At 45.2% G+C, this 17,606-nt stretch overlaps 1 protein-coding gene across 6 annotated transcripts; it reads left to right on the top strand.

The window, feature by feature from the left end:
- The first annotated feature begins 7,503 nt into the window (after positions 1-7,503).
- Positions 7,504-13,401, top strand: LOC117857922 (NAC domain-containing protein 75). Of its 6 annotated transcripts, none has more exons than XM_034740838.2 (7): positions 7,504-7,633; positions 7,805-7,998; positions 8,145-8,325; positions 8,794-9,359; positions 9,940-10,194; positions 11,205-11,321; positions 12,785-13,401. In XM_034740838.2, the coding sequence occupies exons 2-7, from the start codon at positions 7,882-7,884 to the stop codon at positions 12,863-12,865; spliced, it is 1,317 nt and encodes a 438-aa protein (XP_034596729.1). In that variant the 5' UTR covers positions 7,504-7,633; positions 7,805-7,881; the 3' UTR covers positions 12,866-13,401. The 6 variants fall into 6 exon arrangements, with proteins under 6 accessions (XP_034596729.1, XP_034596732.1, XP_034596730.1 ...); XM_034740841.2 differs by having other exon boundaries at positions 7,546-7,704; positions 8,148-8,325; positions 11,220-11,321; XM_034740839.2 differs by having other exon boundaries at positions 7,546-7,704; positions 8,148-8,325.
- Positions 13,402-17,606: the final 4,205 nt, after the last annotated feature.

Genomic DNA, 17,606 nt, shown 5'->3' with positions numbered 1-17,606 from the left:
GTAAAGGACCTACCGCCCTTTCACCTGGCGGTAGGTCCCCTTACCGCCGTTTGAATTGGCGATTCTCCTTTACCGCCGTTTCGTACGACGGCATAGGTCTATTTTTGCAAATTTTTCGTTCGAGTATTTATTTCTGCAAAATTGTAAAATAAAAAAAATAAAAAAAATCGTTCATAAATAGTAGTTGCAGCATTGCATGTGGCTTGCATTTCTTTTCACCCCCGAAGGTCTCGCACAAGGTTGTCAGATGGTCCATGCTGCTTGTTGGGCTGTATCTGTATGCGTTGGACTTGGACATCAGCATGGTGATATGGGCCAAGTTGCCATGGACAAATAGAGGTTTGAACGCGAGTTTGGTGCATGAGTAGGGTTGGTATATGCAGGTGATTGGTCGTTGTGAGCGTAGGTACAGGGTCATTGGTTAATTGAATCGTTCCTCCATGAGCAGTTAGTGCTTTGAGCAGATCACAGTATCGTATCTGGACATCTGGTGGAAGGCACAGATCAGGCATGCAACTGTACATGATCTAGTGCATGATAGTCTTCTGTAGCTAAAGATGCTATGGTTTTACTGAAACTTACAATTCAGTGGTTGTGGTTGTGATGTAGCAATGTAAAGCAGTAGCTGGTAACTACAGGTTTCTAGTTAGCTAGTCTATTAATGTTACTTTCATAGAGTCAATAAAAATATCCTCTGCCAATGGTCAATTGGTGAGTCCAAACAGAACTTTTATCACACCTGCATCCTAAGTCTGACAAAATGCCACCAAATCGTGCCACTTGCTGGTGAGCTTGTGGAGCAATAGATAGCTGTTCATTTCGCTTTGAGCTTTCAAGAATTGTTCACTCTTTTTCTAACAGTACTGGAATCCAAGGTCCAGTGATCTTCATTTAGCTGTTAGCTCTTATTCCCCAGTTTCAGAACTCAGAAACACAATATTCTGAAGTAATTGACATCTATGTCTGGAAAACAGCACACCCAGTTAAATCTGATCGTTTAAGAAAGACAAAATGGGTGGCATTGGTAAATTATCTCTGTTTTCTCTATCGCTCATGCCTCTCATGCACTTCCTCATGTAATGTTGCTTCTTTCGATAAAGCAGTAGCTGTTGCAGTGTGATCAGCTAATGATTGTTGCTCCCCTTTTTGTCCAATAGATATACACTTAAAATAACCATCAAGGGGAAGCATGTGCCTGAAGCTTGCGCTTGATGATGTTTATAAAGTCCTCATGGCGCATGGGAGGGGACCTGTACTGTCTGCTGAGCATGACCACAGCAGGTGCGAGCAGCACGCATGGTTTTATTTATGACCTTGGCATCCACTGTCGTCTTCGCGTGGCGCGCAGGTTAGCCGGTTGATCAACTGTAAAAACCGCGACGCGCTAACGCTTTGTTCCTGGAGCTGATGGCCGCTTTCATCTTCCTCCTCTCACCCTCATTAGGTGCCCATCTGTTGTCGCGGAATATGTTGAGATCGGTAATGCGACCTGACTTCCGCTATATCACACACAGATGGCGTTGCGCGAAGAAGCTATCTGTGGTGAACCGTTGAATAACACACCGGCAGACGTCTACTACATGTTCAGGTGAGCGGTCAGTTTTCAGAGAGATGGGTGTTCAAGTCTTACGTGGGAGTGCAGCTGCATCCATCAATCAGTGGAATCCCGGCATTTCAGCCCGGGAGATGAATCCAGTATCATCCCAGGCTCCTCCAGGTACTCTCTCCTTTACTGATCAGTCAAATACATACTAATACATTCCGGTAGTTAACATACTGCATTATTAGACTTTCTGGACGTTGCTTTCAGTAAAGCAGGGTACTCCATTCTCTAGTCAAATATATACATATATAGATATACCGTACTGGTGTTAGGATACGTATTTGCTGCGACTTCAGCATCAGTGTTTGCGCGCCTACCAAGCAAACCGGGATGGCAATTATGGTGAGGTTGCGACGGATCCGTCGGTTGGCCAGAATTTCGACTATTTACGTACACCAGTACCCAGACCTCTCTCTCCCATCCAAACAACTCGTGCTGATTTTGATCTTGTGCATAGTCAAACATGAGATTAGCCATTAGTGACGGTATTTGTGAACCCAGCCAAACCTAACGAGGTGCCGCTGCTATACTACTCCATCAATGTGTTGACAATGAGGCGAGGGTGCCATTAAATTAACATGCCAAATGATGAATTAAACTTTGAGCTTCGAACGGGCGACTTGGGCGGCGACCGCCCACCCCCGCCGCCGCCACCCCCTCCTTCTCCCTCCCTCCCCTCGCTACCGCCGGAGGGGTCTGCCGGAAGCCCGCGCCGGCTTCCTGCCCAGTCTTGGCCGTGGGCGCCTGTCCCGGGTGGGGAACAGGCGGCCATGGTGGATTTGTCAGCCATAGCGACGGCGGCAGCTCGGGGAGGCGGATCCGGCGCCTTGGAGGCCGGATCCAACGACGACGGATCCGCGCGGAAGACGGGACAGTGAGTCAGCGGCGGTCTCATGTGAACGGTGCAGCTCGTGGCGTTTGGACCCAGGCGCGGAGGTGAGGAGGCGGTGGCCGCCCAGCAGCGCGCGAAGCGTGGGAAGGAGGAGGAGGCAACCACGGCGGCTCGCCCGCAGCGGATCTGGGAGGCCGTGGAGGCGGAGGCCACGTGCGGTTGCGGTAGGAGGAGGGCGGCCGATGCCGCGGTGACTCCGTGCAGGAGCAGCGGCGGCCGATGGAGCGCCGCGACCCAGACGCGGAGGTGAGGAGGTGGAGGCCCGGCCCAGTAGCACGCCACACATGGAAAGGAGGATGCAGCAACCACGGCAGATCTGGGAGGCCGCGGAGGCGATGGCCACGGAAGGTTGCAGCAGGAGGAGGACCCACGACGCGGTAGAGGAGGCGAGGAAAGAGGTGGCCACAGGGTGGCGGCCCGGCGACATGCATGAAGGGGAACGACCGTTGACGGAGGACGGCAGGCGAGGACCGCGCCTACAGTGGTTGAACTGCTGAGCCGAGGGGTGTGACGGTGGTGAGGTGAGGCCAGACGACAGTGTGACGGTGGCGGTGTGCGAGGGGCGGAGGTCGAGTGGTGGTGCATCTGGGCGGCGAGCGCAGCGGAGGTAGACGTTCGGCGGCGTGGTGCGTAGAGGCGCGGCGGCGGCGCCGCCCTGGATAGGCTGCAGTGACTGTGGTCCGGGAGTGCCGAGCCGTAAGCATGCAACGGGGGGTTGCGATGCTTCAGGCGAAAGCTCTCGCCGGCATTCTTGCTGGTGGAGATGACGGCGGCGCTCTAGGGCGTCGTTTTCCTCGCTGGGGGCATCATGTCTGAGCTACAACCCTGCTGCACGCTGCACAGGATCCTCTAAGTAAAAACCCTATCCAGATCCTGGATGAGCGACGACGGCGTCATTGGCGTCGTGCCCTCCTTGGAGGCGTCATCTCTAAAGACCCATTTCGGTTTGTGGCATTGTTGGTACATTGGTCATGGGCGGCTGCAGTTGGTGGTGGCAATTCCGCCGCGTGGCAAGCCGGACAAGTGTTGCCGAGGTCACGTGGAGACGATCGCAGTTATGGTGGCGGCCAGGGTTGTCGCATGGTTGTCGGTTTTGGCTGCTTGTAGCGGACCGCGGCGGCTGGCGTTGCTTGGCAACGGTCAATGTTGCGTGGGACTGCGTCGGAGGACGGTGCTTGCAGCAATGGCATCATGGGATGACTAGGCTTGCAGCGGACCGTGGCGGGTTGCTCAGCTTGGCTAGGGTATCCGTTGTGGTACATCGTCGGAAGACGGCACAATCGATTTCTCTGGCTTGCTGACACGGCAGCGGAGGCTTTTTGAGTGGGTAAAGCAACGAGGTGAAGTCAACCTGCGACGGCGGCTTAGCTGATCGATGGAGATCTTATGGGGTGGGGCAACATTGCTCACCACTCTGACAGTGATAAAAGAAACGGATCCGTGATGTGGAGTACTGTGGCTGGCGTGGCGAGGCCCCCGCACGCAATATCTCTTTGAGGCGATGAGAGCGAGGTGGAGTCCAACGGCGGATGTGGCGAGGCCCCCGCGCGTTGTGTTATCATGGTGGCGGCTGCGACGCAGTCTGCGAAAGGTCCGGATTCGGTGGTATCACTCTGTCAGGTGGAGTGTGGTGTTGCAGCGGCACTATAGCGGAGGATCCCGCATGGTGGTGGCCTTCTCGGTGCGGTGCAGTCTGCCTATCGACGCAGGGCCACGCCTAGAGGTTTTGGCGACTACATGAGCGGGAATGTTGGTGGGTGCCGTGAAAAGGCTTTGGCTCTACTGCTGTCTGTTGGACGGAGTTAAATCCGCTTATCTGCTGCCGTGGCGAGTGGAGTGGTGAGGCCGCGTTGACGTTCCAATCCAATCGGTCGGGTGTGGCGGTTTGAGTTGAGTGGTTACCCGCGTTGATGTCCTAATCCAACCGAGCGATTTCTTTTCATTTTCCTACCTATAGCCTTCCAGAGTTGTAGTCTTATATTTTTCTGCTATATTGATGAAAAAGATGCTATCTTGTGCGGTTTGTTAAAAAAACGTGCCAAATGATGACGATGCATGAGTAAAATCGCCCTGTCGAAATGCCACGCGAGACAGGGCCGGGCCGGGAGTTAATTCTCCCGCGCGAGATGTCGTGTCGGCATTGGGATTGGGAGGGGTTATCAGGTCATAAATGGCCTGATTTGGCCGTGAGTGAGAGGCACAATGCAACACACGGGGAGGTGGACTGGTCGAGGAGATCGGTTGGATTCTCATGGGCTGGGCAGGCGAGGGCAGCTGGTCCTTTTTCTTCCTTCCTTTTTTGCCCCCCATGGATCATGGATGGATGGAGTGAGGCGGAAGGGAAGAAGACCAGCGACCCGGAAGTCTGTCTGGAGCTGCTGGTGTCCAGGTGTGGTTGAACAACCGAACCAGCTTGCCTTTTTCTCTGACGACGCCGTCGCCGTCGCGCGCCCACGCGGGGACAAGCGAGCCTACTTAGCCTAGCCATGCATGTATTACTGTACTACTGCTACCAGTCTGAGCAGGTTGGGCCCACCTTCGTGACCCTCTGCAGGTGGGGGCAGGGCACCAGCTCGATCTCTGCTGCTGTGGCCAGGTTCATGCCCATGCTCTGCTCTGGTGTCTGGGGTCGCCGTGACAGCAATAGGAGGGGAGCCACAGGGATTGCTCAACTGTGCTGGGCAAGTGGCACCTGGGCCCCAGCTGTTCGGACTTGGTTGATTGTGATTGTGTGCTTTATTCCTCTTCCAAAAAAAAAAGATTTTGTGCTTTATTGTTCAGCTTGGATTGAATTTTGAGGTTAGCATTAAGATGGAAGTTGCTTGGGAGCAGAATTGCCACGAACACTAGGCAAGAGGATAGTATTTGGCTTGTAGCCACATACATATTACCCACGCGAAACCTTTTTATCATTCGGATCCCACGTGTCATGTCATGTGGACAGGGAGATGTGGCGAGATTCTCGTTGACACTCTTCCTCTTGGCTTCTGTTTTCTCTTTGCCGCAACTTTGGTAGGACAAGTAAAAATGTTTAGCAGACTTAGGTCAACCGTCCACGGAAGTAATCTCCTCTGTTTCAAACTATGTGCTCATTTTAATTGAACGGATCAAATCAGGATATTAGACAAATATGACTAACTCGTGGTTTTGAGTTTCTTGCTCATTGCTATGCTTTTACAGTGTTTGAACTTGTCTAAACGCTTTCACATGATGTTTTCGTGACCATTCATTTGATCAATGAATCATGTGAAATCCTGGATTTTTTATTTTAACCCTTTTACAACTAAAATTTTAAAAATAACACACGCCAAACTAGATTTACAAGAGCTAATCCTTTTTGTCACGCCAAGTTCCGTGATGCGATTGTAACTGAGTCATGCCACATGCAATAGCGTGACTATTAGTCACGAAGGATCGAATTTTACATGGCGCTGATGTGGCTGGGCGAGTCAAACGCCGTTCACGCCATATGCATTAGTGCATGCCACTTGGGAATCAAGCCATTAGTATAATTAAGTTTCAATAACACTTAACCTATTTAGAAATTGAATCTTTCATTTTCTACACCATATTTTGCAGTGCAAACACTTAAAATGAAACATACACACTCCGTATATTGTACCTACCAAGTTCAAAGAATTTAGGAGCCCAATAACGGCAAAACAAGGCTAAGTAGACTGAATTTTCGTACACTCGGGAAGAACCTAGCAAAAGTCAGGAGCTGGTCACGCCACGCATGGTGGCGTGACTAACATGGCAGTCACGCCAACTCGCTTGGCGCGACCGGCGCTTGACTCGCCCAGCCACATAAAATTCGATCCTTCGTGGTAATTTAGTCACGCCGTTGCATGTAACGTGACTCAGTTACAAGTTGCGCCACGGAGCTCGACGTGACAAAAAAATTGTTCTTGAAATCTAGTTTAGCGTGGGTTATTTTAAAAATTTTAGTTTTAAAAGGGTTAGAAAAATCGGAATCCCGGCAGTCGAGCTGCGCCAGTTCAGAGAATGGGTTTTCGATGTCCAGGATCAACGGGAGCTTGCATTCAGGGTCGTGCTTGTAGGAGAAGGTTGCTCCTTGCTCCTTTCTCCAGGCACGCGATGCAGCACGATGGTATTTTTTTTTATGTCCTCTACTACCTCTACCATCTACCCAGGTTTTAGTAGTATGTGAGCTGTTGGGGTCTATCAAGTGTTGTACTGCTCCATTTGCCTTGGGTAGGAAGCAAGCTCTGGGATTCACCCGGCCCCCCCTCTCTCTCTCTCTCTCTCTCTCTCTCTCTCTCTCTCTCTCTCTCTTTCTGTCCAGCATCACGCACTCTCATGGCGAAAAGGATCATCATTCGAGCACAAGGCCTCCTCCATATACCCATGTGAGACCTCTTATCTCTGCTATTTCTTGCTCCTGCAATTTGCAAACTTCATTATTGTGCAGTGGAAAGAAAATTTCCCTTTCCATCATCCCCCATGCATGCAACGCAACGAGAGAAAAGAAAAATGCAACAGTTTTCCCTTGACCAATACTCAAATGTTTACTTTACGTGCATCGATGATTATTAGACCCTTTTCTGGTGTGTACTTAGATAACCTAAGCCGTTTATTACTTGTTGCTGATGTCAGATTTGCGTGTTTGATATATGCATGCATTGCTGAATGCTGATGCTGCTACCTTGAGTCTACTAGCTCCCTAGATACAATCTCTCTCTCTCCGCGTGGGAGTGAGTGCAGTGCAGTGTGTGGAATCTGCAGTAACAGCTGTGGTGTGGTGAGGCAGCAGTTCTCTTCAAGCCTTTTGCTTTTGGTTGTCCTAGCCTGCCAGCCAGACAGTCCCTGAACTTTGAAAGTCTGAAGCCCAATAAAATATACTTGCATCAATAGTAGAACGACTAAGGGAGAGGTGCATGGCGCGGCACCATCTTACAGGCAGCTTAATTTAGCGTAGATGAAAGGTGTCCATGTCTTGTGTTATGCTTAAGCGATAGAGAGGGAAAGGGATAGAGAGGGAGGGGCTAGCTAGGGAGGAGGGGCCCTTTAACTTTTCCTCAAGGGGGTGTGGCTTCAGTTAAAGTAGGCAGGAATTCTGCTCTCTCTTGTATTAAACCGGTGAAAGCAGCTTCCTGCCTGCCTCGATTTTTTTATATGTATGCCTCGCCCTCACTCCTTACTCTCTCCTTTGCACCCCTAGTACTGCTCCTCCTACTTGCGCTCTTCGGTTTGCTTCTCTCTTCTTCTATCTCCTCTCACTCGTTTCGATCTTGTGTTCTTGCTGAATTGTGCCTGATGGCCATGTGCTTGTTTGATTTACTTTGCAGCGCAGCAAGACATAGAAGAAGAATCACCTGCTACTCATGCATGAGCACCGCCTCCTCGCGCCGCATATGAATCAGACATGAATAGGGGCCACAGCAGCAGCTCCTCGAAGCTCATCAACGAGAAGCTCGAGGAACACCGGATCTCCACTGCGAAGCACTGCCCCCACTGCGGCGAGAAAATCGACAGCAAGCCGGTATGCATATGTGAAGTTGACAATTTCATCTTGCCTTTCTATCTGCGTACGCACAGTTGCATCCCCTCAGCATAATCTCATCATCAGTACTACGATACTTGGTGCAACTTTTTTTGATGGAATTAATTGCTGTGTGTAACTGCAAGAAGGATTGGGTGGGGCTGCCAGCCGGCGTCAAGTTCGATCCAACTGACCAGGAGCTGATTGAGCACCTCGAGTCGAAAGTGAAGGATGAAGGCTCGAGATCCCACCCTCTCATCGACGAGTTCATACCCACAATAGATGGGGAGGACGGCATATGTTACACCCACCCCGAGAAACTTCCAGGTGAGAGAGCTATCTAGCTAAGCTAGACATGAGCAGAAATATTACTGAACCGTATACTTATACAGACATATTCCTGACTTTTCGAGCTTTGCTTTTCATGGAGTGATATATTGTATGTTGGGATTATATCGCCATGAATTTTGTGCCGTGGTTTGGATTTGGGATATGGCATATATTCCCTTGTTCTCGATGTGCTCTCCCCTCTATTCTTAGTGTTTCTCTACATGTGCTCTCGGGTATATGCAAACAGAATTATTGTTTATGGAAAGTTGTGCCTACCCTGATCTACCTCTCTCCTCTCAGTCATGATGGTAAGATGCTTCTGAAGTTTCCAAATAGGTTTCTTTCCTTTCTATCTCTTATCTTTTCCAGAGGTTTGTTGCATCTTTCAAGAAACATAGCCCACCCACCAACTAAGGTTCTAACACAGTTCTTGCATCTATATGCCTTTGTGCTGATGATTATCAGGTGTGACCAGGGATGGCCTAAGCAAGCACTTCTTCCACCGGCCATCCAAGGCCTATACAACTGGCACGAGGAAGAGGAGGAAGATACAGACGGAGTGCGACGTCCACAAGGGCGAGACGAGGTGGCACAAGACCGGCAAGACGCGGCCGGTGATGGTGAACGGCCGGCAGAAGGGGTGCAAGAAGATTCTGGTGCTGTACACCAACTTCGGCAAGCACCGCAAGCCGGAGAAGACCAACTGGGTGATGCACCAGTACCACCTCGGCGACCTCGAAGAGGAGAAAGAGGGGGAGCTGGTGGTGTGCAAGATCTTCTACCAGACGCAGCCCAGGCAGTGCAGCTGGTCCTCCGAGCGGGGCGCCGCCGCTGCTGCTGCGGTGGCAGCAGCTACAGCGCAGGAGCAGCGTAGGAAGGATAGCGGCAGCGGCAGCTGCTCGTCGAGGGACCACGAGGTGTCGGCGACATCGTTCCCGGCTGGATACACGGTCACCACCGCCGTCGAGATGCAGCAGCAGCCAGCGGACCATTTCAGCTTCGTGCCTTTCAGGAAGACCTTTGATCAGGAGGTAATAACCACCATTCTTCTTGATTTGCTCTGGAAGTACATAGGACTGGTGCAGGTTTTTGCTCTTAGAGAGGGCTGGTTAGGTTGGGGAGAACATCATGCAGATCATCCACGATCCATTCCCATGCACCCATGCATGCTCCTGCTTTTTTCTCCCTCTTTTCTTTTGGTGTGGATAGTATTTACTTTCTGTTCGATTAGATGAGCTAGCTTGTTGTGCGTATATATGCATGGGCGTTTTGGTAGCTGACCAAATGTGCAGGATGTGCCAATCTAAAGCAAAAGATGAGTTACACATCACAGAGTATGGACCCTTTTAAGTAGTTCGAGTCTCACATCATTTTACTCATATTGCAAGCAACCCTAGGAACCATCCACCCACCGTGAAAGCAAAAACTACCAATAAATTCCTTTTGAATAATTGATGCGTCCTAGTCTCTTATACACACACCAAAAGAGAGAGAGAGCACAGTTATGTAGCAGCTCCACTGAAAGGGAATGCCAAACTTAATATCTAAATAGAAACTAGCATCAAATATATATCTGTGAATTTAATTTATATGTATATGTGTACGGAACAGGTTGGTATAGGTGGTGATCAGGTGCCATCTAATCAGCTTGGACGATCAGAACAGCATCATGCCGGCCAGGAGCAGCAGCCACACCGGCCGGTGCTCGCGACCACGGCCGTCCCTGCCACGGCTTTCCTTATCAGTAGGCCATCGAACCCCGTCTCGACAATTGTGCCACCTGCAATGCAGCACGCGTCAGTTGTTCTCGATCACGATCAGTTCCATGTGCCAGCAATCCTTCTACATCACCACGATAAATTTCAGGTGATTAGTTCATCTTGGTTCTTTCTATTTTTTTTTCATGCATCTCTGCTAGAAAAACTAATTACTTAAGGTATTGCATAATGGTTTTGTAATTAGATTGTTCTGCACACGAGTTTGGAACAACTAAATTACGTGCATGCATGTTTTCTTAGCGTGTCTTAGTTGTTGCAGCTTGTTTCCCATTCGATCTTTTTTCCATTATAAATATTTATGAATAAATTCAAACCACGCTATAAGGTACCTTTTTTCTACTTTAATTCAATGGCAGCACCTATTCCTCTTTCTTGCCACCAAAAATGGAAAATGTCAAGTGTCTTGGAAGAAGTGGCTGCCTTCGCTTTCTTGTATACACAATCCTAGCACAGTTTTTTCTTATAAAATACAAATTAGCACTACTTGCTGTTTCATACAGAATTTATAGATTAGTTTTAAGTTGAAGTTCAAATCCAGCCATCAGGGTTTTCTTACCCCATATTTTGTTGCTTTAAATCATATCACAAGATAATCTTTTCAGTTATTATATTTTCACCAGTTTTATAGATAAATGTGCAATAAATATAATTAAATATAATAGCTATTTTTGTGTGTATATTTAGTAATTTTCACTTGTGCTATTTAGTATACCACCCGCTGCTGCATGATGCCTTGAAAAATGTACATTTCATATATTCCGAAGAAGCGGGGGAGGGACTTGCAAACTTTTATTGAAAATTTAAATTGCAAAATTTTCAAGGACTGTATAAAACATATATTGTTTTGCAAGCATTATTCGTCATAGCATGTTAAACAAGATCTATACATGAATGACTACAATTCCATATATATTTCACTCACCCACATTTGTAATTTCAGACCATAACAGAACATAAGTATTGGCCTATATCTAGTTTGTAGAGAAAGAACCGTCTCATGGCCATATACTCTCTCCAATAGTTCCTTTACCTTTTAGTCTCGTTCTTTACTGAAACACTACTTTATTTACTGTTCCATTTCAACGTCATTGATAAAAGAACTTGCAACAACAGCATCAGCACCAACAGCAACAGCCACAGCAAAAGCTTGATCGCAGATCTGCTGGATTGGAAGAATTGATAATGGGCTGCACATCGTCCACAAGCACAAAAGGGGTAAGTTGATTCCTTCAGTTCTTTTAAACCGCGTACAAGCATGCTGGTAGTAGGATCAACATATCAACACATAATTATCTGGGCTCCATGAGTCATATTTGTTTAAGTATAAATTTAGAATATGTGCAAACATCTAACGAGTTAATATAATTCATTCGCTTGCATATGAATATTTCATTCTGAGCTTATGGTTATAATTCATGTAATCTTGATTGTTTAGTATGTATGTATAGACCGGAAAGCGGCATGTTCTCATGCAAGCGAGGTGTGGGATAGCGGGATAGCCTAGCTAGGAAAAGAAAGACTGCACCAGGGGGGTCCTGAGGAAACTTCAGTGTGGGGTCGCGTAGTCTCTTTGTCGTTCTAGCATTCTAAAACAAGCCATCACCATGACAGCTTTTTCTTCCCACTAGGTTCCCTATTTTTTATTGGCCATTTTAGGTGCTTTTACAGCATGCATGCTAACAAAATTGAGAGAGAGGGAGAGAGAGAGAGGGAGATCTGCAGACTCTGTGTGTCTATGTCTGTTGTCTGTGTCTCTCTCTCCCCTGTGTGTGAGATATCTGTAGGTATTGCAGTGCTTGTATGTGTGTGTGTGTGTGAGAGAGAGAGAGAGGGGGGGGGGGGGGGGTAGGGGATCTAGGGACTGTAGTACTCACAGTGAGATAGAAGAAACATCATGAATATATATGCAAACAAGGACCACCCCTTTGCTTTGCTTTTGAGTGCCAAAGGAGAGAGGCCAAAGACCGGCGTAAAAACAAGACCATACTTTCCTTGCTTTCATGACCATATAGGTGAAAACGAGAGCTTTTTCTCCGTGTCGGTACCCTCCTTGCTTTTCAGACTATAATAGTTTTTTACTGCTATCTCTCGAGAAAAGAGCCAAGGAAAAGGGGGCAATATCATTTCGGTCTTCTCTTCCACTCTTTTCTAAGAATATGGATTCACACGAAAACCATGCATGCACATCAGCACATGCTCTCATGTTACTGTTTCCCAGCCGGGTTAGTCTTGTCAAGACTGAAAGACATCAGTTCTCGGGCAGTGGGTTGGGTTGAAATGCCTTTGATGATTAGTAGAAGGTCAAACAGATATTCCAAGGTTACCCGGCTCCCGACTGGTTTAATGTACTATTAAATAACTTTTCATAGAATAAAGAGGTCCCTCTCGAAACTTTTTTTTTGTTACCTTTGACCTTGCATTCCAGTTACAGAAAAATAGTAGCAGCTCAATATAGCAAATTGTTCTTCCCATCTTGAACATAGTACAGAACTAAACAGTCGGTATATCATAAGGACATGCAATGTCATTCTTTTTTCGCTGCGCGCTGGCAAATATGTGCTGCCCTCTTTCAAGCGATGCCGCTATTCTCACTTATTCAACTGCTGGTCTGCTGCACCCCACTGAAGCAGTGAATTAGCAGCTCCTTTTTGACCCCCCTTTTTCATATTCTATTGCAGGAAACTTCACTTCCTCAGTCCCAAGAGACAGAATGGCCTTACCCTTACTGGCCGCCTGACAACCAAGATCATCATGGATAGTAGCAACAAGGCTGTTAAATAGTGGCGATCAAAACCAAAACTAACCACACCACCTTCAATGGAATGGTCTTTGTCTCTCCTTGAATATACTGGACATTGCTTTAATTTCTTGGAGAATGTACTGCTGTTGGAAGATAAAGAAAACAGATCTACGTGGATCTCCCTCAAGAAAAAAATGGTGATGATAAAATTAATTGTGAGCTCTTCAAGGAACAGAGACAAAGCGGTGAAAAAATAGAGAAAAAAAGAAAGATCGATGGGAGGAAAGGTATTGTTGTGCTGACATCAAAACGAAGCATAACTGGCCTAGATGCAACCCGTATTAGTGCAACTTGATCAAGTATAACTACAATCGATCCATGGTTTATCACAGTTTTTTCATTTGTATTGGCTATTTTTCAATTGTAAAAAGTAGTATTGTTTGCATGTACATTAACCTGGCCCCTTCTTTGCTTTTTGAATCGATACTTATTTCCCCCTTGTTAATTTGTGCTCCAAATATGCATCATGGAGGAATAAACTCAGTAAGTTCTTTATTCCGTGTTTCTAGAGTCACCAACATTCTTTATCTTTTGTATGTTAATGTACCTCTTTAGCAAGTAGAAATGTAGCTACATTGTTTGAAAAGAATAAATTGAGCAATGTGATTATTATGGTGCATCACGTACTACGATATTAAATAGTTACCGTTATGTTTTAAGTCTATTATGACACACTTGCATATGATACTTTGTGGAGTTAACTACTCTTGTACTCGCTGTTCTAACATATATGACATTTAGAATAAGATAATTAGTTATTTTTAACTCATTAGCTTGTCCTAAACACATCATAAGCTTTAAGACCCACGGAGAATTAATAACATGTACTTTAACTCATCTGTGATTATAATTCTTCCATGCACATGTGCCATTCTTTTTAGTTTAACATATTTTCAGTATTTCATTAGCCCGTTGCATGAAATTAGTTATACCATATATATGAATGCTTTTGAGGGGTGCATCAAACATTTTATTATATATTATTAGATACAAGACTCATAGACCGACAACTACCTGATCATCGTATGGTGCTTGATCATACCATCCAGAAAATTCAACATTAGCTAATTGACCTTGCATTGCTTGATTTGTTAGATTCTAATGAAAAATTTTATTTATGTAAATTCACATGTTTCTAATAACCAGGAGTTAGGTTTGTCGTCATTTTTTTGATCCGTAAAGCATCCTTTGTCTTCTACTAAAGCATGGCACGTAAGACAGGCAACATGTGGGCTTAGGGGGGCACCATTTCGCTTAGCTATATATGCACGCTTGTTTTAAGGCTGTCGCTAGCATAATCATCATTTATATCTGCTATTACCTGAGCGCAAAAATGCATACATATTTATGCATTTGTCTCGAAGTAATGATTCTAAATTGCATATAAATATGTGACTAATAATGACCATAATGCTTTGTGTGTTCAAATTAAAAGGGAAACCTTTTGCCTAATGGGGAGTCAAGTTTTGAATACGATATTAAACACATAAGTGAATCTATTTCAAACTTAATAAAGATACAAACTTTCAAGTTAGTATCTGAAAAGCGACCTGCACAATTTTTCCAATGATGAGAACATCGGGCGAACAGGGGGGAGATTGGAGTGACACAAATCATATTAAGATCGAGCAGAAACCATATTAAGTGCACTTGGCTGATATAATTAGATTTTTTCGATACAATGGCAAGTTCATCGGTCGCCTCACAACTAAGTTTCATCAATTGCGTTTGAGTTAGAAAAAAGTTTATGTATATGCATGTTGCATCATTATCACACATGTGTAGCAACGTACCGAGTCTTAAGGGTGCGAATAGTGACTTTTAAGGGTCACAACCGACCCTCTTTAGCTTAATTAATTGAACTAGTTTTTCAAAATCTGTCACATGAAAAATTAGCTCAATTAGTTGAACTAAGATTCGGACACCAATAATTATTGGCACCCCAGAGTCTCTACATTTTCTTGTGGCTCCCAATAATGAGAGAGAGAGAGAGAGGAGAGGAGAGGAGAGAGAGAGATGCAAGTACATGGCAGGTACGGTGGGCCATCCACCCGTGATGCATGGTTTTCTTTCGACTTTTGCATGCACAGACGACCTGTATGCGAGCTAATTAGCTAAAGACTTTGAAGCGACGAGAGAACGATAAAACTCATTCATTAGCTAGGGCAATGCGAGGAGAACGGCAAGGATTGGACGGAATAATACGAGGCATCCAAGCATTCAAAATGTATCATAAATACAAGATATTATTGTAGGAACATTTGGATAATTGCTCACTTAGTTCTTCTCGAAATTAACGAAATAAGGGTGGTCGATTGATGGATTAGTTTCCTTTTTATCTGCAACTGCCATTGAAAAAGTAAAACAGCACAACTCACCACGTACAACTCAAGGGTACATGCGTCTTTTGATACTTCTACTAATTTGTATTTCAGGACGGAGGGAGTACGTTCGTTGGAAGCTTCTCTCACACGTATACGTCGTGTCAACGTGTGAAATCTGGGAATAATATATGCAAATACTATCTCCTTTTTCCGTAAATTTTCCATTAGTTAGTCATTTGAAAGTGCTAGACATGAAAATATATTAATACATATATTCGATGTTACAAATCTTAATATTTATGTGTACATTAGTGATAGAAAGTTTCTAATATTTTACCGTACATCAATCCGTAAGCATCATCTATCTGAGAACTGATTGTCTGATTGGATTGGATTTCTCTTTCAAATTTAAATAGGATATATCAGATATATACCTATCACTAACTAAGCATGGTCTCTCGGAGATGCTCCTGAGCTAGCATCTCCATTTATACTCTGTTTAAAAAAACAATAGAGCTGATATTCCTCCTGAAAATTGATTACTCTGTGTTATTCCGATCCGTAGGTAAGAACATACGAGACAAGCAGCATTATTATCATATATATTCTTGGCATGCTATCTATCATTAGACAACGGAGATTCTTGGCTTCATCAGATTGATCGTATGGGGGGTCGATCGTAGACCTAACTAGCTTTGCTAGGTAAAGCAGTTTGATACGTGTGTATGCTTGGAATATAAATGATCTCTTTGTCTGATACATTAATGCAAACCCTTTCTGTACCATCAGCTATGTATCATGGAATTTGATTTGGCAGATGCTTCTGCACTTGGTCTGATCATATATGTGTGCACGAGCTAATGGGGTTCTTCTTTTCTAGGGTATATTGCTACTTTTATTAGCTGCTGCTGAGAATCCTTGTACTAAGAGGACATATGCCTTGCCTTTTCTCTTAAAACTCTTTAGCATCACCACTCACCAATGAGTTAGGTAAAGGAAAGGTTCTCCACGGAGCAATCTCTACTGAGATGTTTTTATTTCCCATCAGTATACTTCATATTGATATACGAGCTAGTAGTATTAGAATAGTGCAAGCTAATCCAATTATTCAAACAAATTCAAAACATAAATTCCATTCTTTTGTGTAATGGAGTCTAACATCTATATATTATTGATTTTTTACTACTTATAGCAGACATGCGCGTGCAGCTACCTCTGCCTGAAGGTTTTGCAGTTGCTCAAAAAGTTGATCATGGCACCAGTGCATGTTTGTCGTATCTATATGTGGATATAGGCCCTGGAACTGGAACTAACAGTGATGCTCATCAGATAAGAGATTTATATAGATCATCAAGCATCAACGTTTGGTTGCAGAAAACGCCAATGGCTTCAAGTACATGAAGCAACTGTATGGTGGCGCATCCATCTGTCCCTTTCCACAGGAGATAGAAAGCAGAAATGAAAGACAAGGGGAAGGGAATGCCGTGTCTCTTGCTCCCTCCCTCCCTCGGATGCTCTCGTACTACACATGGGAGGGTGAAAAGCTAGCCGCTGTCTGTATATCTCCCTAATCTTTTTTATCCCGTTTTAATCTAATTTAGCCAACAAAAATAAGATCTTGGATTACAAAAAAAACATAAAATGAATAAATACTCATCCATCAATTGGAAACAGAAAGGAATAAAATTAAACAAACCAGATTTAAGTGCACATGTAGTAGCTTAACCCCTGCTATAGGGCTCCCATGCATGTGTGGTTGATTCGGTCCCAAAAAGAAGTTGCAAGGGGAATTTGTGTTAGTGGGATTGAGCATAACCGAACATGGCCTCCCCTCACCCTTTTTGGATTCTCTCGCAATGGCACGTTGAGCTAGCTTTAGTATAGCCGATCTTTCCCTTTAAGCGATTTTTCTCTAATCATCATCATCTGCTTGAGCTCAAAGGCAGTTCATGCATGCGCGCTCCGATGCGATTCCGCCATCTTCTATAACTTAGTGCTAGGACACAGTTTGGTCAGTGAAAGAACTTATTACTAATGGAATGAAGCCGAACAGCCGATCAAAAGCTTTGCGGCAACACTGCTAGCTAGATTTTATATATATATATATATATATATATATATATATATATATATATATATATATATATATATATATGTATGTATGTATGTATGTATATATATGTGTGTGTGTGTATGTATGTATGTATGTATGTATGTGTTGACGCCAGATTTCGTCATCAGTGGAATCGGCGCCAAGGGAAGAGGAAATTGGAAAAGTACAGTTGGGAATCGACCGAATGGCGCTACAGTACGGGATCGGCCGATGACTTCTGCCTCGCTTAACCCTTGGGGTTCGGATCGGACGCGCCTGATTCC

Source organism: Setaria viridis, chromosome 5, assembly GCF_005286985.2.
Source record: "Setaria viridis chromosome 5, Setaria_viridis_v4.0, whole genome shotgun sequence".
Lineage (NCBI taxonomy): Eukaryota > Viridiplantae > Streptophyta > Magnoliopsida > Poales > Poaceae > Setaria > Setaria viridis.
This window is presented reverse-complemented; position numbering and strand designations above follow the sequence as displayed.

Coding starts and splice junctions, on each gene's coding strand:
- LOC117857922 (XM_034740838.2), top strand. CDS start 7,882: ATGAATAGGGGCCACAGCAGCAGCTCCTCGAAGCTCATCAACGAGAAG. Junction 9,360..9,939: donor GGAAGACCTTTGATCAGGAG/GTAATAACCACC, acceptor TGTACGGAACAG/GTTGGTATAGGTGGTGATCA. Junction 10,195..11,204: donor ATCACCACGATAAATTTCAG/GTGATTAGTTCA, acceptor CATTGATAAAAG/AACTTGCAACAACAGCATCA.